Raw genomic sequence first — 25,177 nt, 5'->3', positions numbered from 1 at the left:
ATATATATATATATATATATATTTTTTTTTTTTTTAAATGTTTTACTGTATTTTTGATAAAAAGCTTTTTTAAATCTTACCAACCAAACATTTTTGAACGGTAGGTTTTTTAATGTTAACGTAGAGCCTTACTGTATTATATTGTTACGAAATGGTAAAACACATAATTAAAAAAAAAAAAAAAATTGCAAATGGTTAAGAAACGTCCCTAGGTTACGTATGTAACCCTAGTTCCTCGAGGGAACGAGACGCTGCGTCGTAGCGCTTTTGGGGAACGCCTTTGGCAAGAACAACTCTGAATATCGTGTGCAATCAGTTCAATGGAAGAGCGTGACGTCACGGACGGGGTGACGTTGCGACCAGGAAGCTATAAAGGCACGTGCCACGCAGCTGGCCTCAGCTTCGAGTAGGGAAGCAAGCGCAGGCAGGGGTGCTGGGAGTATGGCTCGGCGACGCAGCGTCTCGTTCCCTCGAGGAACTAGGGTTACATACGTAACCTAGGGACGTTCCTCTTCGGGAACTCGAGCTGCGTCGTAGCGCTTTTGGGGAACGATGTGCCAACGCTGCCAGACTACCAAGGCCCTGCCTAGTGTGTATCCGAAGAGCACAGCTTAGGACGAGAGGACAGAAGAGCCAGGAGCGGCTCGCATATCGAGATTGTAAAATCTGGCGAATGTAGAGGGCGTGGACCACCCCGCAGCGTTGCAGATGTCCAAGAGGGACACACCTGCTAAAAAGGCCTTAGAGGCAGCCATACTCCGCGTAGAGTGAGCCTTGGCTCCCAAAGGAAGGGGAAGACCAGAGGACTCATAGGAGACGTTGATAGCCTCGACTATCCAACGACTAAGGGTCTGCTTAGAGGCAGGAGAACCCTTTTTAGGAGGACCATAGCATACAAGCAATTGGTCAGACTTTCTCCACAGGGCAGCTCTGTGGATGTATGCGTCCAATGCTCGCACTGGACACATACAATTTAGCTTCACCTGGTCTGGCTCCCGAAAGGGAGGAGGACAGAAGGCCTGCAGTACGACAGGTTGTGGTGTGACAGAGGGAACTTTAGGAATGTAACCCGCTCGAGGGTAAAGAAATGCTTTGGCCATACCAGGGGCAAAGTCTAGATAGTTAGGGGCCACCGAGAGGGCCTGAAGATCTCCAACTCTCTTTAGAGAGGTAATAGCCAGTAATAGGGCAGTCTTAAGTGTCAGATGTCTGTCTGAGATTTCTTGAATTGGCTCGAATGGAGCTTTGCAGAGAGCCTCTAACACCACAACCAAATCCCATGGGGGAATACGGGACCGTACTGGAGGTCTCAGCCTCAGTGCACCTCGGAGGAAACGTGTAACTAGGGGGTGTCTACCCAGTGACTGGTCACTGAAAGGGACGTGGTAAGCAGCTATGGCCGCCACGTACACCTTTAAGGTGGAGTGGGTTAACCCCGCAGAGAGCCTAGCTTGTAAAAATTCCAGAACTGTACCAACTGGGCAGTTAACAGGGTCAAGGTGGCGATCTCTGCACCATGAAGTGAAGAGTTTCCACTTCAGGGCGTACAGTTTCCTCGTGGAGGGAGCTCTGGATTGGAGTAGGGTCTCAACAACCTCGGTTGAGAGACCAGCTGTTAACAGATGTGCCCCCTCAGGGGCCACACCCACAGCTTCCACAACTCCGGGCGAGGGTGAATTATTTTGCCCTGCGCCTGAGAGAGTAGATCTGTCCTGATCGGAATCTGCCATGAAGAGCCGTCGAGGAGAGAAATCAGATCTGCGAACCATACTCGGCCCGGCCAGAACGGGGCTACTAACAACAGACGGACCTCGTCCCGGCGTACTCTCGCCAGAACTCCCGGGAGCAGAGCGATGGGGGGAAAGGCATACAGACGAAGCCTCGGCCAAGTCTGTGCCATGGCATCTAGTCCCAGTGGAGCTGGGTGAACTAGAGAGAACCAGAGGGGACATTGCGATGTCTCTCGAGTCGCGAAGAGGTCCACCTGAGCTTTGCCAAATATTTGCCATATCTGCTTCACCACCTCGGGATGAAGCATCCATTCCCCGGACCTCGGCCCCTGTCTCGACAGCATGTCTGCTCCCACATTCAATCGCCCAGGAATATACACTGCTCTTAGAGAGAGGAGTTTGCCCTGGGACCACAGGAGGATCTGGTGCACCAGCTTGTACAAGGGGCGTGAACGCAGACCCCCCTGGTGATTGATATAAGAGACTACCGCTGTGTTGTCGGTGCGCACTAACACATGACAGCCTCTCAGGTCTGGGAGGAAATATTTTAAAGCTCGATATACTGTTAGCATTTCTAGACAATTGATGTGCCATGTCAGATGGCGACCACTCCACAGACCGCGGGCAGGGTGGCCACTCATGACCGCACCCCAACCGGTGAGGGACGCATCTGTCGCTAGCGTTACACGGCGACCAAGAGCTCCCAACACCGGGCCCTGATTCAAGAACCAAGGTTTCTTCCATATGTCTAAGGCACGAAGGCATCGCCGCGTGACCTGAATAGTTCGGAAAGGATTTCCCCTCGGGGAAAACCCCTTGGTCTTGAGCCACCACTGAAGGGTCATGTGCAGGAGACCAAAAGGTATCACGTTGGACGCAGCTGCCATGAGCCCTAACAGTCTCTGAAACTGCTTCACAGTGAGTGCCTGGCCTTCTCTGACTCTCTTGACTGATGTGAGGATCGACTCGATTCTTTGGAACTATGAAATACCGGCTGTAGAACCCGGATTCCCTGTCTAGAGGAGGGACCACCTCGATGGCCTCCTTCCTTAATAGGGTATTCACTTCTTGTTCCATAACCAGAGCCTGCTGGGGGCCGACGACTGTCGGTGTAACCCCATTGAATCTCGGCGGTGGACGGCCAAATTGAATAGCATAGCCTCTTTCTACTGTGTGCAGGACCCATTGAGATACATTTGGCAGAAGTTTCCACGAAAATGTACTAAGGGAATCAGTCTCTCGAGAGGACCTCAGGACCTCTTTGTCGAGGACTTCCTAGCTTCGATAACTGTACGAAGATCAGATTTTAATCTAGGAGCCCCCGACTCAGAGTGTCGCTTAGACCCTCGGTCCCGGCGTGGGGGAGCACGAGTGGCGACGCTCTGCTTTTGAGCCTCACGGTATGAGGAGCCTGCTAGTGGCGTGAGTATCTCCCGTCCAGATAACCCACAAGAGCGACGAGGGAGGAAACTCTGGAACGCCGCCGCCTGCTTACGGGCCTCCTGGAACCTGTCGACGACAGTATTGACTGTGTCGCCGAACAGGCCCGAGGCTTGGAGCGGGGCGTCCAGGAGGCAGAACCTGTCACGATCTTTTATTTGGGACAGGTTCAGCCATAAATGCCTCTCCGCGGCCACCAAGGCTGCCATAGACCGCCCAATCGCGCGAGCGGTCTCTTTGGTGGCGCGGAGGGAGAGATCAGCGGTCCGTCTAAGCTCTGCAATATCATCGGACTTGATCCCCTCTCCCTCGTCTACATCTCTCAGCAGGTCGGCCTGATATGCTTGAAGGACGGCCATGGTGTGAAGGCACGCCCCTGCCTGACCTGCTGCCACATAGCCCTTGCCCACTAACGCTGATGTTGTTCTTAATGCTTTTGTAGGCAAGGCCGGAGCCTTCAGAGACGATGCCGAACTGGGCGACAGATAGCCCGCAAGCGTCTGTTCGACCCGTGGCATCGCTCTATAACCGCGCTCATCGAGCCCTGTTACGTTTCCATAATATTGTGAATCAGGGCCGAAGAGACGGGTGGAATATGGGTGTTTCCACGACCTCGCTATTTCGTCATGGAGGTCGGGAAAAAAGGGAAGGCTCCGGGCTGGAGGTGGTTGTCTGGGCCTGAGATACCGCTCATCGAGTTTACTTCTCTGCGGTTCATGTTTTTTCTGTGGGGGCCAGTCTATTTTTAAATTCTCGACTGCGCGAGTAACCACCTCCAGCAGCTCCTTATACTGGGGCGAAAGGGGTGGCGAATCCCTACCAACTGTCTCCACATCCACCTCATCAGACGAAGAGAGGTGGAGTGTCGACCCCTCGCCCTGGGGGGAAGAAACCGACGAGCGTGCTTCCGATCCCAGGGTTTGGGCGCCTGATCTAGCAGATGAGGAAGGAGATAAGGACTGGCCCGTCTCCATTCCCTCTGCCAGATCCACCTGCGAACCCCACGAGTGCAGCAGCTGTTCTGCCTCAGCAGAAGCGGGGCCAGAGCCGCGGGGAACGCTGGCGAAGGCTCCCTCCTCGAAGAGAGCCCTCCAGAATCGAAGCGTCCGCATTGGCAATCGTTCACAATGTGGACAGTCAGCTCCCTCGAGAGCTGACTCAGCGTGCTTCGACCCCAGGCAAACCACGCATAAATCATGTGTGTCTCCAGCCGTGATGTAGCGCTGGCATGGAGGAACACACAGTTTATAGCGCGATTTGGTTTCGCCCTTCAAATGTCTAGTCTTTGCTTTGGACTTAGGCATTTTAGTCTACTGAACTGGACAGACAACAGTAAATAAGACTTACAAGACAGACTTATGAACATGCACACACAGAGCGCTTGCTGAAAGACGCGAAGCTGAGGCCAGCTGCGTGGCACGTGCCTTTATAGCTTCCTGGTCGCTACGTCACCCCGTCCATGACGTCACGCTCTTCCATTGAACTGATTGCACACGATATTCAGAGTTGTTCTTGCCAAAGGCGTTCCCCAAAAGCGCTACGACGCAGCTCGAGTTCCCGAAGAGGAACTTAATCTTTTACCTTGCATTCAGGTTACCCTTACATTCATAACTCTTTCTTTTTTGTTCTTTCAGAAAAATCAACGTGACACAGGTAATTTCGACAAGGAGTTTACCAAGATGGTGGTTGAGCTGACACCAACGGATAAACTCTTCATTATGAATCTGGACCAAAATGAATTCCAAGGTTTCTCCTACACCAACCCTGAGTTTGTCATTCAGGTTTAACAGCAAATTCAAAACGATTGCTCCATTCAGGTATGAGAGCAGAAGGCACTTTTATTACCCAGAAAGCATTATCTTGTCCCTGTGTATCTTGGTAGTCCTCTCTCTCCACTTAAAAAGGCGCAAACCCAGAAGGATCATACTGAACCAAATCAGGATTAGACTCAGTCACAACCAAAGCCTCACAAACTCTGATTTGAAATCAACAGAGGAGAGAGAACGGTTATAAGAGTGTATTCATAGTCTCCATGAGAATGTCTTGTCTTTTCATCTCCATGAGAATTATCCTAGCTCTTTCTTTACACATTCTCTCCATATATTCAGTCAGCTTTTACCAGCAGCCCCTCATTTCTAAATGAATTAGCCTGACAACATGCAGCACTAATGGCTTTTTCCAGAGCTAATTAAGCCTTACGCAACCTTTGAAGTTAAAATCTGGTTTAAATTAGTAAGGTATTTTGGTATCAATTCAAAGTCAAGTTCCTGTGCATGAGTAAGTGGTTAGATAAGCAAATATCCTCAAGAATATATTGCTAAATGTTCATATAAATGGTTGATATCTTTCGGCTTGGTCTGAGATTTCAGCACAAGCTTGCATTAGCATTAGCATTACAGCAAAATAGTAAAATAATGACATTCATGTGGCATTTAGTTTCCTCCTAGCATTATGGCTTCTTTTCATGAGATTCTCTTAAAAATGCATTATTTATGATAACTTGAAGGAAATACATAGGCCACCAGGCTTGATTTAGAACTGACATGCAACTCAAAAGCACATAGACAAAGCTTTGAAAATCAACATTTTTACATGAAAACGGTCCATGTTAGTAGTCCCAGAAATATGTTGATAGTTTGCCTTTGTTTTACATATCCTTTTGGTTTATTAAGTGTATTAGGTATATTGCAGATCAATGGAAGTCTGAAATTAAAGAAGTCTTAAATCAGTTAATGAGCTAATTTGAGAAGGCATCACAATGATTTTGAAGAGATTTTATTTATTTATTTATTTTTTGAAATTCTGTGCTCGTTATGACTAAGTAATATTTGTGAGATAAAAGAAGTAATTATGACATGAGTCATAATTATGACCTTAAAAGTCAAAGTAATATTTGTCAGAATTAGGACTTTTTGTGTCCTATTTTCAACTTTTTAACATAATAATTAGGACTTTTCATCTATTTAATTTTACAAGTTTTACTTTGTCTCATTGTCGACTCCCAATTTCAACTTTTTATGTCAGAATTTTGAGCTATGTCGTCATTTTGACTTTTTTCCTCATAATTATGACTTTTTAATGTCTCAATGTCTACTTTTTATGCAATAATGACTTAATATGTAAATTTTGACTTTTCGTGTCATAATTATGATTTATCAAAGAATTCATTATTTTTTTTCCCTTATGTTGCAGAATTGGATTTTTACAGAGAAGTATGCATAATGCCTATTTTATGGTTAAAAACAGTCTAAGAAAGAAACATTCTGTAACTGTTTAATTCAGAAAGCAGTAATTGTAGCATCAAATGACATGAAATAGATGAAAATATGCTTATGAAAAAAGGAATAATGAATTAGGAGAGACAAATCTTTAAGAGCACAAAAAAGTGCAGTCGTTTGATAATGCAGACTTCTGATTTGCAAAATGATGAGACTTTACCGACCGGAATGATGAGACAAACACCGACTGGAAGCTTTTATAATGCACTTTCAAACTTTACTATGTTTAAAGAATTAAGTCTCAGCATTTCTTTTCATTGTATTCATGACCCGATGACAGGAGCATGCCGTTGCAATCCTTGACAAAGTGTGTTAGTGCTGACTGAATTGGCATCTGGGGTTGCATATCACTGGCTGCAGAGAATGTGATTCATACTTTATGAGCTGAAGAACTATAACAAACAACTGAAACCCTAATGTGGCATATATTTTTGTGGGAGAATCTGCAGTAAAGCATAACGTGCCATGTGTCTGTGTTAAACAGACTCCACAAGGAGTTTTAGTCTACCCTATGCATGCCTGGTAGAGCCCTTGCTCTTAAACTCGGTGTTACCTTATTAACCAAGTGTGTCAGTAATGGTTGGATCTGTTGTAGCATAGATCTTAATAAGGGTTATGGTGTGTGAACATTTCTATTCATTTACGTTTTATTATGTAATAAGATATATGAAATAGAAATATAAGTATTCTAGTCTTCCAAACGAAAACACATTGTGTGATCATGTAAACAGTGATAAGTATCTGCTTTTCCTGAGGTGATAACTGGAAAATGGGGATAATGTATAAAATATCTTGTATAATGTTTATTGTATAGTGTATATGGAGGAAAATGTTATTGAAAGACCTGTAGCCTGAACTATAAAGATGTGAACGTCGGAAAGAAGGATAGAAAAGCTGTAATCTTAAAACAACAATGTATTTAGTTTTTCTTTTCTTTTTTTTTTACCTTGAAACATCAGTTTCAAAATCATTCTGAAGGTTCACTGACATATAATAAAGTAAATGGCTTCTGTTTCTTTTCCATTTTCCCCTTAATCATTTGAGGGGGGTGTAAGTTTGATGAATAGGTATGAAATTCCGCAAAAAGGGTGAATTGCTTTGCGGCAGCAACAAATTCTCGTGTAATTACAACAGAGTATATACTTACGATAGTGAATTCCTCTCACTTAACTGAGCTCCAAAATCGTTAAAATATTGTAAACCCCTGGCCCTGTCAATATTTTTGTTTCATGTTTTAATATATCATATTTTAATGATGAATGATGGTTTTTATCATGGCTTTAAAGGGCTTCCTGTACAAAAATCAATCCCCCCCAAAACATGTTTTATACTATGCAAGACAGATGCATGTCAACAATGACATTCACATCCAGACAGCAGCAGTGGTTGGCTATGGGGAGGGCTATCGCTGGTGATGGCAGAGATATTTTGCATGTTATTTATTTATGCTATGTGTATTATTAAAGCTTTTTCAAATGCCTAACTGTGTGTTCATCGTTTTTGTAAGTTTGTGTTGTGGGGTTGCAAGGTTATGAGTCCATATGGTTATTGACCCATTCACAAGAAAACTGAATAATGTGTACCTGAAAATTTCAGGATGTTTTTCTATTAAAAAGGTATATTTCACCCAACAAAATGACTCACCTTTAAGCCATCCTAGGTGTATATGATGTTCTTCTTTTAGACAAATGCAGTAATGGCAGTGAATGGTGGTTGAAGCAAAATAAAGTGCATCGATCCATCATAAAAATATGTACTCCATGTGGCTCCAGGAATCATGAATCGCCATTGAATTGCGGTTTATAAAATGTTAAATATGGAAATCTTTCTTACACAAATGTGTCGCTTCACACCCCAATTCACTGCCATAATAATTTTATTTTTTACATAACTCTGATTGTATTTATCTAAAAGAAGAAAGTCATATACACAGCTTAAGGGTGAGTAAATCATGGAGTAATTATAATTTTTGGGTGAACTTTCCCTTTTACTTTGCCACAGATATTACTGGTCTGCCATAGGGGGCATATCTCCCGTAATATTCATGCTAGTATTGCAAATATGTTTTTGTCATTTCTGATTCTGATTTTAGTGGGGACCAACTACAAACTGGAAAGGATAATATTTTCATATTAATTTTAAAATGCTGGTTTGGGAAAACGCTTAAAAATATAATTAACAATTATGCCTTGCACACTACTGAATTAACTTTCTAAATGTAAATATAGCAACTGTGTTTTTCCTGTTAAATATAATGTATCAGTCATTGCAGTAAGTCACTGGGATACAAACAGTTCCCCGAGAATCAAAGTATTATATAAAGCAGGAACTGTAGATTATGAAACATAGGGTACAGTTAGACTTTACACTGTTCATTTTACATTTTATATGCACAAAAAAAAAAAACACATATATGTCATAATAGCAACAGTCAGTGTCCCATTTATATTGTCATGGATATTGTCACTTCCGCTTCTGAGTATTTGTAAACGACCTTATGAAAATGACAAATTTGTTATTTAACACAGTGTTGTGTTGCGTAAGTTTATCTGTGCTGATCACTACACTATCGAGCGCAAAGTGAGAGGCGGTGCTTTACATCCACAGTGAGGAGCAGAGATCCATCAGAGGCTCAATCAAATCCACCTCACCATGATCTGTCGGAATGCACCCAGATCAGTCATGGGCATACTGGTCTTATCAGAAGGAATAACGAGAAAACCTGAATTCACCGCAATGACTTCTGGGAGAAAGTTTTGCTTGGAGTTGATTTTTGATGTATAAGGTAAGTTTGGAGCGTTGAAATGAGGATTTACCTTCATGAAGGAGATAGACCCCAATCGCTCTTACTTTACGCGTGAAAGCGCACGGCATGAAGAACGCGCGCCAAAACTTCTCGCAAACTTCACTGACAAGGTCGCTAACACGTGAGAGTTCATCAACACCAATGCATTTCCATGTGGATAAGCCGCTCGTGGGCCTGATTGTACACTGATGCCAGGATGAAGGTGTGTAACCGTGGAGTGCAGATGCTCCTCACCACGGCGGGGGCTTTCGCAGCCTTCAGCCTGATGACCATCGCAGTCGGCACCGACTACTGGCTGTACTCGCGTGGAGTCTGCAGGACCAAAAGCGTCAACGACAATGACACCAACCGAAAGAATGAAGAGGTTCTCACGCACTCGGGGCTCTGGAGACAGTGCTGCATGGAAGGTATTATATACGAACTATATATATATAAGAAAATATACAATGAATTAATGAAATAAATGACATAAATGTTCTAAAATGGCCTTCTCACTTGGTTGAGATTTAATGTTACTGGGATAAAAATGATAATGTAAACCTAAACATTTCAATTAACAAAGTATTCAAAAATAGGCTATAACATTACCAAATCAACCTAAATACATTAATTTATTCTAAGAAAACTTTTTTATGGGTTAAATTAGGTAAAAATAGCTATTTTACAAAAAGGTATACAAAATTGCCTTGCAATCGTTTTCTTTGAACAATAGTTTTACCATGTGTTTGTTGTTGTTGTTGTTGTTATTTTTCATCTTTAAAATAGGCCTACCTTGAATTGCTTGTGAATATAGTAAACATTCACTTTAATAGTATATATCTTAGAATGAGCTTACTATCGCTGTCATTACCACACATGACTTTTTTTCATGCTTGTTGGTCAGATGACTATAAATGCTTATAAGTTGGAGGCGAATCAAACCCTGTGGGATGATTTATTTTTCTGATTATTGATTGAATTATTTTTACTTTCTTGCACGATGCACGTTCCTCTAGTTTCGACCCATCTGTCACACCCTCTCTGACCTATATCAGTTCAAAGTCAATTCTTTTAATGGAAAGTGTAATGAAGCATTCACTCTGTTAAAAGGGCATCAAAGTGGCAGCGTTCACTTTACGTGTGTGAATGCAGGAGAGTGTATGAGATATTTAGTAGACAGTCATGAAAGGTAGTTGGCACAAACCATACACTTTCTCTACAATTGGTGTTCTCTATAACATCAATTATACAAACAACAGAAATACAGCTAATAAACATACAGATGCATGCACATGATTGTGGCATCTACTTCACACACACACACACACACACACCCATTTAGTGACTATACAACAACAACACAAAAGAAAGCAATGGAAGCCCACTTTAAAATGAATGCCACTTTAATTAGCTTGTATATTTAGCTTTAGATCTTTAATAATAGTTATTCTGGCCCATATTGTGTTTGATATGTGGAATGACACTTAGAGAAAGAGGAAATGTGTTACCCATTTGAAAGAAAAATAGTGTTTGCCTGTCTGTGTTTTGAGAATGTCTAATTAGACGGGAGAATATTGATATTGTTAATGATTTGATAGCATTAGTCCAATCATGTGGAAAATGGCATTGGCCATTAACTGAGGCATGTGTGATTGTGAACATGTCTGGTGTTTCTTACAGGCATATTTAAAGGGGTTTGTAAGAACATTGATCATTTTCTAGAGGATGCAGAATATGAACAAGATGCTGCAGAGTATCTCCTGCGTGAGTATCTACAAATGTTTCACATTCAGGTCAAGCACACACAATAAAAAATTTAAACTCACAGTGAAAAGCAGCACTTGCAAACTCCATAGTTTCCAAGTTAATCCCATATTACTAGAGTTATTGTCACCATTAAAACCGGGTTTCTACGCATTTTGGAAAAGTTTATAAAAGTACTGAATTTCATTCGAGTAACTGAGTCATTGAGTATTGGAGTATAGTATAAACTGTAAAAGAATATTTGAAAAATATTTGTTTAGAAAATATTGCTGCTATTCGGTTTTGTAGAGATATATACATATACATATTACTTAGATAAATCAAAGAAAATGACTTTATATACACTTATTTACAGACTACACTATTAGAGATTAGATGTGATGTTTTGTTGTGTTTGTGTGACAGGTGCTGTGCGCGCCTCTAGTCTTTTCCCTATAATGAGTGTGGGACTGCTGTTCGTTGGTGGAGTGTGTGTAGCCGCCAGTGAGTTCTACAAAAGCCGACACAACGTCATCCTGTGTGCAGGCATCTTTTTTGTCTCAGCTGGTATGTCCCTGCACATAGACTTTTACCTGATTATTTAAATGGCTATGTACCATAGATGTTTTCAAATGTATCATTAATGAATCATTAATTATCTGCAAACAGCAGTCACAGGGTGAAGCACCTGAGTAGCTGCCCAGTATAAGGTTGAGTAAACTTGTTTGATCATAGCAAAGCAGATTTTACATTATTTGTAACGTTTTAGTCTTTGCCAGTAGGTGGCACTGTAACAACATTTATGAACTTTTCTTAAGAAAATGAAATGGATGTAATCATGCTTTAGTAAATCATATTTATGACAAAAGAAGTCATAATTAGAACATAAAGAGTCAAATTTATGGCCTATGAGATAAAAAAACATGATTATTTCAGAAAGAGGAAATTATAAGAAAAAGTTAAGATTATGCCCAAAAAATATTAGATGTCATAATCATTACAAAAAGTTAATAATGAGTTGAAATCATGATATAAATGTTGTCATTCTTTTTTTTACTTTTATGTTATAATTTTGACCTTTAATGTCATGTTTATGATTAGTTTCCCAAATTTTCCAACAATTTCCCCCATACTTGTCCTTTTTATTTCAAAATGTTGACTTTGTAGTCATAATAAACAAACTTTTAATTTCATAATTATAACTTAGTATCTCAAAATAGACTTCTTATGTCATAACTATGTCTTGTTTTTTTCTAAGAAATATGTACAATTATGTAAGTCCCAATTATGTGATAATAAGTAAACATTATTGGAAAATAAATTCTTGAAATGAAATGTTGAAACTGACATTGACACATTTGTATAGGACTTTTTATGTCATAATTATAACTTGGTATGGTATCGCATAATTTTGAGCAAGATACCTGCAATGGTTCATATACAAAACTACAGAATTGGTGCCAAGATAAAGTATTCTGTTTGGTGCCTTTGGCAACTCTGGAAAATGAAATTGAAGACAAATTTTGTCTTTGTGAGAGTTGGAAAATAGCCTGAATACTAATTTTTTGCATTTGTATAATTAAAAAAGCAATGTTTAGGCTATATAATTTACATAAGATTCCATATGATGCACGTTTTATTCGGAGGAAACCCTACGAGACTTCTTTTTTTTTTTTTTTTTTAGGTCTCAGCAACATCATTGGCATTATAGTGTACATCTCATCCAACGCTGGCGACCCCAACCAGAGCGAATCCAAGCGCAGTCACTGGTACGGTTGGAGCTTCTACTGCGGCGCTCTTTCCTTCATCATAGCGGAGACTGTAGGCGTCCTGACCGTGCACCTGTTCATTGATACACACCGTGTGTTGAGAGCGCGCTCACAACGATCACTCCAAAGCAGCACACATTCCCTGCAGCATCGGCGCTCGACCAGCTACCGTTCCCGCTACCGCTGGAGGCAGGGTCAAAGCCGCTCGTCAGACACCCGGTCTCGCGAACCTTCTCCGGCCCGTCACGGAAACGACCTCGGGCTTTATACTCTGGGACGCGGACCACCAACAGCTACGCACGCGCTCGCGCACAACTCCATAGGCTCTGGCCATGGTTTTGCACATTTTCATAACGCCGTCATCACTAATAACAACTTTGCAAATCCTCATGTTTTCACCACGCAGAACTCGGTGAAGTCGGAAAGAGAGCTTCCGCGCATACAGAACTCGTTGCGCACCGAGAAAAGTTTTGTGTTTGCAAAGGCACATGGACAAAATTCAGTCAAACCGGAAAATGGAGTCGTGCCGTCGCAGAATTATAAATTAAATTTAGTAAATCCTAGTAAAAGCCCAGTGCATGAGCAGAGTTCTGGGAATGAGAATTCACATGTGCAAAACGATGTAAAAGAGTCCTCATATATATCTCAAAGTGGAACTGTGACAAGAAAAACAACTCCGGTGTAAAACAAAGACAGGTCTGAGTGAAGATTATATCTGCTAAAGAAGTAAATGGAAACAAGAAAAGACTTCCCGCTTCTGAGAACTGGGAAATATGAAATTGGTTCATCCGTCATTTCTAGATCCATATGAGAAGAATTGTGAGTGGGGGGAGTAAATAAACAGTGTGTTAATTCACACTCAACACCCACGAAGACACCGAACCCCCTATGGCTCTCTTGGCCTTGCAGCAAACATGGCTGCCAGTGCCCACTGCCCCGGGTGTGTATCCACAGTGTGTGTGTGTGTGTGTGGGTGTGTTCACTACTCACTGCTGTGTGTGTGTGCACTTGGATGGTTTAAATGCAAAGCACAAATTCCAAGTATGGGTTTCCATACTTGGCCTTCACGTCATGTCACTTTCATCAGCAAATAAGTTAATTCCAGACAGTACTAAAACTTTTTTTTTTTATGGTGTGATATATGATTTTGGCTCATTGTGTTCCTTTCCTTTTGTGAAAGCAAATACATACAAACTAGTATTGTTAAGCTTTCAATGTGTGCCAATATATGGTAACAATTATTGCAAGTTATTATTTACCTCAAAAGAGAAATTGTCATGGTTCTATTGTAGCAATTTGCATTTAGTCCTTACTGTACATTTTATGTGCTCTATTGGATGTGGTGATTTAATAAATAATCTTAATAAAAATTAACTGACAAAACAATTGATAGGACAGATGGCCTGGGGCAACAGGGTTAAGTGGTTTGTGTTTAGACTCAATGCAGAACAGGATGGTGACATTAGTGTCTGGGTCACGGGACTGAGCCTTGACCTCTTGTTAACTTGTTACCCAGTCAGAAAATGGCATCTTTCTACCTCTGTTATTTGGTGTGTTAGTTTTTGCTAACACCAGGTTTGCTATCACATTTTTGGAAGACAGAGCAGGAGTATTTTTTATTCACAAACAAAAAACCCTTCTGAATTATTATAGAATTTTCTATCAATTCCTACTTTTTTTTTTATTATTTTCAATGTTAAAACAGTTGTGCTGCTTAATATTTTTGTGGAAACCGTGGTCAATTTTTTAAAAAAAGTTTTTGATCTGCACACACACACACAGTAGTGAGAACTGAACAAACACACACACACGGAGCAGCGGACAGCCAATGCAGCACTCGAGGATCAGATGGGGGTTCAGTGCTTCCCCCACCTATAATCCCTGCTGGACTTGAGATTTGAACCTGCAACCTTTGGGTTACAAGTCAGACTCTCTGAGCATTAGGCCACGATTGCCCCCTTATTAATTAATAATTAAAGTGCAAATAGTGCAATTTAGCCTGATAGCACTGAAAGCAACATCCCACCCTCCCTGCAATCGCTGTCCAAGCTGTCCAAATCCACGTCCCCTAAATGCATTTATGCTCAAAGACCAGAATACCAGAGACAACCTTCTACAATAGGCTACATCAGTGGTTCCCAATTCCAGTCCATGTTCTGAAGTGAAGTAAATCCCTGCTCAGGGAGTAGGAAGCAATGAACACAGTGTACTGATCATATGATCGGAACACAGTTCATTCACGTAGCACACATCTAACGAGTTGGTAATTTGAATGGGGGGTTTTAATTAAGTGAGACATGCAAAATATGTGCACGAGCACTGGAATTGGGAACCCTGGAATTGGGAACCGCTTGGCTACGTCACGTGTCATTAACCAGCAAGAGTACTACAATACCAAGAAGGAAGACCGGGTTGTTGAACAGGGTGCGCAGAGGTATGCAGATACATACATTGACAATGCTCGGACAGAGCGTTTTGATTGAACGTACATTTCTTGGTCCTACGCCTTTCACAGAATATATAAATACAAATAAATAAATTTAAACCAATTAACTTAATGATTGCTATTGGGATATGAAGAGACTTTCAACTAGTATAACAAAAACATTTTCTGAAGACAATCACCTATATCACCTTTAAGTATTAATTTGCAATAATAATAAATAAATAAAAATCACTAAACTGTTCAAATGATAGTGTACACTGGTAAAAAGTCTTTTTCCAGTTAAAAGAGATTTTATTAGATTGGCTGTATGTATGTTTGGCACAACAGTGGTCTTTCTTAAACAGATGAAATATTCTCATACTTGGCCAGAGCCTGTCAGGTTTTCTAAGAGGGTCCATTAAGCTGTCCAACTCTTCTCTAAATCCACAAGTTCCATGCCTTCACAGTAAGAGCGAGGACGAGACACTTTCACCTGGACATGAAGAACAGTTATGTGTTTAAGGGGTGATATGGTGCGATTTCAATTTTTACAAGGTCTTGGTGCCTAAAGAAGATCTGTAAAGACTAAAGTCCCAAATCCAAAGAGATATTCTTTATCAAAGTCAAGACTCTGCCACGCCCCCCATAATGGTAATGCCTAACAAATGTTCACAGAAAGAAAGAAGGCATGGTTTCAGTAAACGCAGTTAGTGTTGAAGCAGCCATGTCAGTGAGGTGCTGTGTGTATCTACGTGAAAGCAAAAACACTTTATTTGGCCTTCCGAAAAGTAGATGTATTTTAGGAATCTTTAAGATTACTTATACCAGAACAGCAAAACATTTTATGCACGACCATTTCGTGAACCTAGGAGAGGGGGTAATTCTGATTTTGCTATGACAATCTGGTGCTTCTGAATCAGCTACTGTAAGTATGTTTTGTTATTAGGTTAAGTATTTGCTATTGAATGTTCAAATGTTCAAGTTTTGCGCATTGCGTGTGTGACAGAGAGAGAGAGAGAGAGAGAGAGAGAGAGAGAGACAGGGTCACACAGTGGAGTCAGCTGTCTTAATCGACTCTGTTCCCCTTTCGGCTTGAACTGATGGTAAAACTAAGGACATTATTAACTGTCTTTAAATTTACTTTTATAGATTAACATCCTGATTATGGAAAGGGGCATTACATTTCTGATGAATGCTTGTGGTGTTCGGCCAATCACAATGCACTGGGTCACTTGGCCAATCAGAGCAGACTGCGCTTGCCGGAAGGAAGGACTTTGTAGAAATGACTCGTTTGAGAGAGGCGGGGCATAGAGGACCAACAATAATGTACAGTATTTGAAAAAGAATGTGTTTTTTGAACATTAAAGCATGTCAACATATTTAATTACACCAAATACACAAAATAATGATCTTTAAAAAAGCATCATATGACCCCTTTAATCAGTTACAAGAATATAGATATAGAGGGGCTCATTTATAAAACGTGTGTACACACAGATGTGATCTAGAGTGTGTGTTCCCTAAAATACACGCTAATATTCATATTTACAAAAATGCTGTTTGACATGGAAAATTGTTTAATGCCATGTCAGGGTCTAAGCAGATGTAGACACTTTTCCTTGTGGCAGAGAGTTGGAGTACTGCAGGTATCTGGAAACTAAGCAATTCTTGCCGCTTATAATTCACAAGTAAACGATTGGGACGTTGACTGGTACTTTATTATATGTCAATGACATTAATTAGGTGATGTTTACAAGGCAGCGATCTGATATCGTTTAGCTGCGCACAATTTCAAGATCATTTGCGATTTCTGAATTTCACATTTGAAAGAGAGTTTCTTACTCAGATTTGATAAATGCTCTTAAGATCAAATGTAGGACAGTTTCTACACAACATTTTACAAATGAAGCCCAGAGACTTTTGGGTATGTCTTACCGTGGTGGTATTCCTGTTGAGCTGCTGCAGCAAAGGGAATGGTGTCCACTGAATCGGCTCGATTGGCCAGCTACAGACTGACAGGTCACTAGCCTTCCCAGAATCCACCACACCATCCGCCAAACTGCAGTTGCTGAGATCCCAACCATACTGAGAACTGTAAGCCCAAGCATACATGGAAAAATAATATAAGCAACTTCACAATTATGGTAATACTATAGTACTTTTTACACTGCCGTTCAAACTTTTTTAAATCAAATAAATACATCCATGGTGAGCATAAGAGACGACTTCTTAAAAATAAAAAACATACCAACACCAAATGTTTGAACAGTAGTGTGATATTTGTTGTATGATTGATTCAATAACATGCTAATCTTACCCATGAGGATAGATGGTGTTGAGGTGTGTCCCACTACCGTGGTATGTGGATACCACAGAAAGAGTATCATCATGGTAACAGCAGGTACGGTCTAGTGCTCGCAAGTGTAATAATTCATCAGAGCGGGTGTAGGCAGGGTTGTCCAATGAGTCCTGAGAACCTGTCCAGGACCTTCCCCAAAAACGAGCCGAAAGCTCATCAAAGTGATTAAATCTGCGATAACTGTGTCCACAGAAACAGAAGAAAAAGTAATAAATTAATCAAATTCACATATAAGAGAATTTTTACGTGTGTTCATTTGACCCCGTCCCTCCCTGTGCCGCTTTTAGAAGCACTATCACAACCCATGGTTTGTTTTAACTGGCCAACAGTTTCCTTCAAACTATTTCCAATAACAAAATCAGCCTACTTCAGAGAGTATATGAGAGTGTGTGTTTAAATGATTGAACATGTGATACCTGCTGCGTGTTTGTTCCACTTTGGCTTGCATTAGCATGGTTTTAAAACGGCGCACCGTGAGATAAGAGAGAAGAGCCATGACTGCTGCAACAGCAACCAGTACACCAAAGCACACGCCCACCAAACGCAGCCGGGTCATGCGGAAGTCACAACGCTGACCCATAAACCAGTAATCCTCCCCAACAGGACACCTTCAGAAAGAGACAGCTTGGTTAAGGCCCCTAAATTACCAACATGAACTTTCCTGTTGTACACAATCTTTTTTTAGCAAGTAGAAGACCTTTGCTTTTAGTATAACCATTTTTCTTCAAGTCCTGGAACAATTGTCTTTTTATTGTGAAATCTTATGATTTTAATGAGGTAAACAACACCTTTTATATTGTTAACCCTTAATGGACTGATACAACTTAGGTTTACTTGGTTATCCATCATGTTTTAGAAAAACATTCATTTCTCATTCATCATTGTATTGCATTGCATTATATGTTTTGCTCCCTAAATTTTAAAAATATTACAATTTCAGCAGTTGCACCATATTGCATTTTTTTCTAACTATTATTTCATATTTCTGGCTTTACAGGGTTAATCAGTCCTTCTGGAAACTCTTTTTTCCTGTTTAAATGAGCAGGTCCAAATTACATTGCAATTAGGACCAGGTTTTATGCCGCAAGTCAGAAATCTGCTATTTTAAACTACTCTGCTTGCAACTGTACATGTAACTTACTGACAGACAGGCTTTTGCCCGAGGCGATGGACACAGATTCCCTGATGTTTGCAGTATTCAGAGTGGCACACAGATGTACAGGTGGCATTGCCCTTTGAGGAAACACACTGGAACCCAGATAGACATTCAAACAGCCATTCACAAACATCTGTCTGCAAGCCTGAGAGGGAAAGAAAGAAAACATATTAGGGTATGATAGGTGTTCAGATAGAAATAAATGTGAAACATTTCTAAGATAGCTGTCACTGGATAAGATCTTGTTCAACACTCACCTCCCACAGTGATATTCTTCACTCTAACTCCACCCACAAATATTCCTTTCTTTGGGAGCGGGTTTAACCCCGCCTGCTGTAACATAGACTCCACCCTTCCCAGCCAGGACAGCGCTTCCACTGTTTGGAACTGGACTACTGTTTGCAGAACTGGACCACTTATGAAAACAACCATCACAAAATCAAAGATTTTTTTTTTTTTTAAGGAAATTAATATTTTATTCAGCAATGACAAATTAAATTGATCAAAAAGTAATTGTAAAAAATGTAAATTTGTTAATATATATATTATTAGATCAGGTTTTCAGGTAGATTTCAGACCACTGCTACCTAAATTACATAATACCTAATATTATTACATATGTTTTATAACTCCATGAGATTTTTTTTTTTCTCCATGAGATTTTTTTTTGTAGTATAACAATGTTTTGATTGTTATACTACTATATTTTATATAATAATAATAATAATATAATTATTCATAATGTTTTCAAAGAATATGTTTTGTATTTAGTTTCATTTTGCATTAACGTTTCATTACAATCACAATCTCACAAACTCTGCAATTCAATTGTGGTTCTCTAGGGATCACATACTTAAAATGCAAAAAATTATTAAGAACACGATTACACATAAAAGAAACATTCATTCATATGCACCAACAGCTTCTTCCCATGTACTGACTGAATGATGAATTTCATCAATGATTACAGGAATATCTAGTCTCTTAGCTAACCAAAAGTGACTTTAATGCATATATTGAAAAAAAATCAATTACAAATATACGGGATATGTCAGCAAAGTGTTTTACCTGTGCCAGTTCACATGTTGATACTGAAATCCAGAAAGGATCTGCAGGAATGTCTCCACCTGCAGGCATGGATGGCTATTTAGATCATTGCAATGGCAATCAAATGACCATCAACCATCAGTTCAGACGACATGAGTATGTGTACACTAACATTCAAAAGCATTTTTTTTAAATGTATCAACCACAGACTTTTGAAGTAGTATGTAAAGTAATAAAAATAGTTTACCTCATGCAACCTCATACTAGGGACATAATCTCTTTCCAGGACAATCTGTAAGAGTACTTGAAATGTTTTCTCTAGAAAAAAAAAACCCCCAGAAAAACAGATATTTTTCAGGAAATGTTAAAGTTTACTGGGAAATTTGGAAAAGTGATAAATTATAGGTCTCAAAGAAGCAAATGTGACAGATTTGTATCTCACCCTTGATGGTTGCTGGCTGGTCCTTCACTATAAAATAATGCCGTCCATGTGGCCACTTCCTGTCAAAGCTGGATGCAGTAGAATGGATCCAAGTTGTCTGAGTGACTGCTTGTGTAGATACTATGTGTGCTTTTGTTTGAATATGATAAGAACGTGTGGTCATATGTTGGGCAGGTCTGATAGTGCTTGGTTTATGCACTGGAAAGTGTGTCTGGACCTGGAACAAAGTAGCATGTGGGTTCATCTGCTGGGTAGTTATTGAAGGTGGATGAACCACAGAGGTCTGACTGCTTTTCCAATGTGGAGTTGTCATACTAATAGATGTGCTGGTTTGAATGCCACCATCAGCTGTACTGGCCTTTGAGATGTAAGGAGTTGTGATGTCAGATGAAGTCCTCAATGTGACAGTAATGTGGGCAGTAAAGCCATTAGTGATTTCTGTTGATCCAGTATATATATCATTAAAAGGAGATAAGCCAATAGTCATCTCTGAACTTGTCGCACTAGTCTGAGTAGGACTCAGATAACTTCTACCCACTGTTTGACCACTACTAATCTCAACGATATCACTTATATCGGAAAATCCTACATTGCTCTGTGTGTTTTCAGAAGATGGAGGTGAATACTGGGGTGTAGAAGTGTATATAGGGAATTCAGTATGCACACTTGATTTTGTGTTGGTATTCTGGACTTGTGATGGGGACACACCAGATTCCTCTAAATCAGTGCGGTTCTCAAATCTCAATTTAGTGCTATCTTCCACCATGATGTCAGAAGTCACATTAGGGCTCATCTGAGGACTCGACAGAGAGATTGATGGGGAGCTGGTGATGGGGATTTCTTGTTTGGCTCTTACTGTAGATGGTAAATACGGGGTGCATGAAAGACCGAGGCAATCACTTTCAGATGGTAGTAGACCCTTGCCCCCTTCTGGTGTGCTAGGACTCTTAGTAGGGGTCAGGTCTGGAGGGATGGGGTTTGGGAACGTGGTGAAGGCACTGGTTTTGTTATTGTTATGTGAAGTCTGGTTAGAGATTGACAAAGATGCAGAGCCGATTTCTTGGGTGCTTGTATCTTGCTTAATTTGGATGGTGTGTGACCGATGGGTGGTTGATGCTTCCAGAGAAGTTAAAGTTGGAGTTGCAAGTGTGTTCCGTGAAGTGTGCATGAACTCGTCTGATGTGGTTGGCTCATTCTCACTGGTAACATTTATTGGTGGCTCACTTGGAGACATGGAGTAACCCGAGTATTCAGCCATGTCGCTATCAGAAATTGCTAATGTGTTGGTTTGATTAACATCTGGAAACTTTGATACCGTTGTAGGCGCACTAGTAGTAAGTACTGAATCATCATAGATTGTTTGATCAGTAATGTTTCGATCTGGATTAGTTGACCTTGGAGAGCGATCCGTCCTGTCCGTCTCTGATGATATAGGCTGTTTATCATCTGAGCTTGTGGTTGAACTCCAAAAAACTGAATCAGATTGACTCGTCCCAGTGTTCTCTGATATTGTTAACACATCTTTATTTGGGGCCATCACTGTGGTTGCTTTAGCCTTGTAAGAACTGTCACTAAGGAAGTCTTTTTGTTTAGAAGTTTCGTTGAATGGCTGAATATAATGTGAATTTACCGTCATAAAGCTGGAAGTCGGAAACAATGAACTTGGATCACCTCTTTGACTTGTTTTGGAGTTAATTTTGTGCAATTTGTGTGCATGTGTGTGTATGTGATGTGAACTTCCTCTATCTAATTCAGTGTGTGCAACATCGTTTGTGGCTAAAATTGCACTTGTTGCAGCTACATCTGTTGCTTGTCGGGGTGCAGTTTGTACAGACAGCAGTGGTAACTGGATTTCAGTAGAAGACTGAGCCAAAAAAGGTTCGGTGGACAACATTGCGAGCGTGTTCACGTGTGTGTCAAGGGCAGAGCTGGTTTGTGTATCAGAATATGAATGTGTGCCAGTGAGTGGAAGGTCAGAGATCCAGGCTCCAGCCGTTTCCTTTCCATTGTTGGTGATTTCCTGCGGAAAGAGAGGTCTGTTCTTATCATCCAGGTCAGACACACCTCCGCTATGCTGTATACTCTCACCCCTGAGAGAGGGTGTTTTAGGGGCTGCATTGCTGCTCACTGGAATGTCAGGGGTGTAGGTTACATCATTTGAGCCATTGGGAGAGGGAGACACTGGATCAGCATCAGAGCGGGTGTAAGGAATCAAAGCAAGAGTGTGACTGTCCTCTGACGTGTTCCATCCTGAGAAAAACACACACACAAAAATGAATGGAAACTGGAATTATGAGATTATTCAAGACCCAAGATTCCAACACTAAGAGAAATAAGCAAACATACAACAATCTCAATGGGTATTGTTAATACTTTTCACATACACTAATATTTAAAATTTTGATGTTGGTAAGATTTTTTTTTTTAATGTTTTTGAAAAAAGTATCTTATGGTCACCAAGGCTATTTTTAAAATCCAGCAAAACAGTAAAATTATGAAATATTATTTAAATTATTTAATATTATTTATACAATTTAAAATAACTATTCTATTCTATTTCAGCTTATTTTTAAATTTAATGTATTTCTGTGATGGCAAACCTGAATTTTCAGCAGACATTACTCTAGTCTTCAGTGTCACAAGATTCTTCAGAAATCATTCTATGTTGTGGAATTTGTACTATGACGTACCGTGTGTGGAAGTGTGGTATTGGAATTATGCATGTCCAAAGATGTTATTAAGATGGGCCCATATCTAAAAACATGGCGTTGTTTTAAGTGACTTACTCAGATGTAATGTGGCAAAGGTTTCATCAGTCCTTCTCAAGCTCAATTTAATGATGGTTCTCCCAGTGCCAGAGAACTGCGCCCGCTCTTCTCTTTCATAGGTCAGTGTATTGCCATCCCCGAATTTAATTCCAATATGAGCACCTTCCCCGACAGAAATGACGTCTATCCAAAAAGTCTGATTTTTATGTGCATCAATAATCCATGTGCAGGTAATGTCCAACAGTTTGTCCGTGCTGTCGCTGGTAATTCTGTTAAATAAAAGTCTGTTTGGGTGTAAAGAGTAACGAATTGAGCCGGATCTCTCTCCAATAATTTTTTCTCCACAGCCTTGCCTCAAGTTCAGCAGTGTGTTACCTACAGACAAACACCATCAATGTCACCTTAATACCACATATTAAGAATTATTACAGATTTTTAGTTAGGTCATGATTTTCAGTACGATGGAGGTATCATTACTTTTGTATACTTTAACAGTTTTATGTTTTGTGTGTAAAATTCAGCACCATGTTAAAATTAGGCCCACTGGTCAATTTTAAGGCTAGATTAATCACAATATAAATTATTTAAAAACTATATTAAATGCTAATCTTCTAAAGAATGTAGAATGGCCAACCCACAATAATGTGTTTGGCATGCAAATATCTCTTCGCGTATGAATGAAATGGTCGTCTTACCTGGAGCGAAAATAAATAAGAGAAGATACACAAAACGACGCATTTTGAGAGACAAAACATTCCAGGAAGGTATCCGTTCTCACAGTTAATTCCATAAAGAATATTCAACAACCCTAAAATATGATGTAAACAATACTTATACTATTTAAAAGTATCTGTAACGACGATTAATATCAGGTTTCTTTATGTTTTTAAGACCTTTATAGAAGAGTTAAGTTCATCCTTCTGTCCGTCGTAGAAACCGACCGCAGCTCACTTTGTGGGTTTCGCGCGTGCATGTGCGTTGCTGTGAGCGCGCGAGCTCGCTTACAGGCACGAGAAGGGTCTGCGCAGACATATGATTACGATTAGGCATCTTTTTAACAGGGAAAATGGGACGGAAGCGGTTAAAAGTTAAGGGGACAGAGGAGATTCCCTGATTAGGTTAATAGCCAGGCTGTGTATGTTTGTGTGAGAGAAAACAGAGAGAGTGTTTGTTTGCGCTCCCCTGACAAGCTTGTGCTGTCAATTCCGACTAGAAAATAGATTAACATAGAAGGTCATTCAGAGATCGCTAGCACAGTGTCTGTGTCTCAAAATCAATACTTTTTTAGACAGCACTTGGTCATCGAATGCAAATAAACCAAGCAATATCCTATACCACAGAGTTCGGTAAAACTGGCAAGATATTCACAAATTCGACTTTTCCGGATCAATAACTCGCGAATAAAACGTTTTTGGTACACGAATTATGCCTCTTTTTACTCGTAGTGATGTAGTAAACGAGCTACAAGCGAGTTTGCCTGAAAACAAGCTTTCCTCCGCTCTGTACAAAATACGTTGATCTCAATGCGCTGGCGTCTGAGAGACAAGTCCTAAGGGACCGTCTGCAAAGTGCGAAACGCGAAAAACGTTACTAATAAAATACTCAATAACTTAACAGTAACACACTGTAGTGTCACCAAATTCAGTTCACACATCACTGCTCTCGTGCTGCTTATACTACAATGTTGGTTTTAAAAATAGTTGCTTTTGCACAATTTTTTTTATTTTTTTTTATTATGAAAACATTAATAACGTTACTGTAACACACTGTACTTTCACCAAATTCAGTTCACACATCACTGCTCTCCTACTGGTTATACTACAACACTTATATTGAAAATAGTTGCTTTTGCACAATTTTTATGATTTTTTTGGTATGAAAAACAGTTAATAACTTTACTGTAACACACTGTACTTTCACCAAATTCAGTTCACACATCACTGCTCTCCTGCTGGTTATTCTACAACAATCATTTTGAAATTAAATGATGTTGCACATTTTGTATTATGAAAAATAGTTAATGAATTCACCATTATTGGACATAATAGTTAATAACTTTAATGTAACACACTGTACATTCATCAAAATCAGATCACACATCACTGCTCTCCTGCTGGTTTTACTACAACTTTCATTTTGAAAGTAATTGCTTTGGCACATTTTTTATTATTTTTTATTATGAAAAATAGTTAATAACTGTACTGTTACAAACTGTACTTTCACCAAATTCAGTTC

At 40.2% G+C, this 25,177-nt stretch overlaps 3 protein-coding genes across 4 annotated transcripts in view; 2 read left to right on the top strand and 1 right to left on the bottom strand.

The window, feature by feature from the left end:
* Positions 1–7,931, top strand: part of LOC127985525 (protein kinase C beta type-like) — a 41,179-nt gene extending 33,248 nt beyond the window's left edge. Inside the window, exon 17 of the mRNA XM_052587638.1 lies at positions 4,805–7,931. Coding sequence (XP_052443598.1) covers positions 4,805–4,957 — 153 coding nt within the window. The 3' untranslated portion in view covers positions 4,958–7,931. The remainder of the gene's footprint in view (positions 1–4,804) is intronic.
* Positions 7,932–8,040: 109 nt separating this feature from the next.
* Positions 8,041–14,131, top strand: LOC127985664 (voltage-dependent calcium channel gamma-3 subunit-like). The gene is made up of 4 exons (XM_052587748.1): positions 8,041–9,661; positions 10,914–10,997; positions 11,403–11,543; positions 12,661–14,131. The coding sequence occupies exons 1-4, from the start codon at positions 9,451–9,453 to the stop codon at positions 13,428–13,430; spliced, it is 1,206 nt and encodes a 401-aa protein (XP_052443708.1). The 5' UTR covers positions 8,041–9,450; the 3' UTR covers positions 13,431–14,131.
* Positions 14,132–15,461: 1,330 nt separating this feature from the next.
* On the bottom strand, positions 15,462–23,980 carry LOC127985382 (mucin-12). Of its 2 annotated transcripts, XM_052587473.1 has the most exons (12): positions 23,638–23,980; positions 22,961–23,317; positions 22,303–22,424; positions 20,175–22,194; positions 19,980–20,050; positions 19,754–19,812; positions 18,943–19,100; positions 18,671–18,830; positions 17,946–18,137; positions 17,488–17,709; positions 17,106–17,262; positions 15,462–15,663 (listed from the first exon to the last, which is right to left on the bottom strand). In XM_052587473.1, exons 1-12 carry the CDS (start codon positions 23,678–23,680, stop codon positions 15,589–15,591), a joined length of 3,636 nt encoding a protein of 1,211 aa, XP_052443433.1. In that variant the 5' UTR covers positions 23,681–23,980; the 3' UTR covers positions 15,462–15,588. The 2 variants fall into 2 exon arrangements, with proteins under 2 accessions (XP_052443433.1, XP_052443377.1); XM_052587417.1 differs by having other exon boundaries at positions 20,175–22,424.
* Between the last annotated feature and the right edge of the window lie 1,197 nt (positions 23,981–25,177).

The sequence above is a fragment of the Carassius gibelio genome, chromosome A1 (assembly GCF_023724105.1).
Source record: "Carassius gibelio isolate Cgi1373 ecotype wild population from Czech Republic chromosome A1, carGib1.2-hapl.c, whole genome shotgun sequence".
Taxonomy (NCBI): Eukaryota; Metazoa; Chordata; class Actinopteri; order Cypriniformes; family Cyprinidae; genus Carassius; species Carassius gibelio.
The sequence above is the reverse complement of the archived record's forward strand: the minus strand, read 5'-3'. Positions and strand labels throughout refer to the sequence as shown.

Excerpts from the sequence above, each read along its gene's own strand:
- LOC127985664 (XM_052587748.1), top strand. The coding sequence starts at position 9,451 with ATGAAGGTGTGTAACCGTGGAGTGCAGATGCTCCTCACCACGGCGGGG. Across the intron at positions 9,662-10,913 it reads GAGACAGTGCTGCATGGAAG|GCATATTTAAAGGGGTTTGT; the intron begins GTATTATATACG and ends TGTTTCTTACAG. Across the intron at positions 11,544-12,660 it reads CATCTTTTTTGTCTCAGCTG|GTCTCAGCAACATCATTGGC; the intron begins GTATGTCCCTGC and ends TTTTTTTTTTAG.
- LOC127985382 (XM_052587417.1), bottom strand. The coding sequence starts at position 23,680 with ATGCGTCGTTTTGTGTATCTTCTCTTATTTATTTTCGCTCCAG. Across the intron at positions 19,813-19,979 it reads CTAGTATGAGGTTGCATGAG|GTGGAGACATTCCTGCAGAT; the intron begins GTAAACTATTTT and ends CCATGCCTGCAG. Across the intron at positions 15,664-17,105 it reads TCAACAGGAATACCACCACG|GTGAAAGTGTCTCGTCCTCG; the intron begins GTAAGACATACC and ends CTTCATGTCCAG.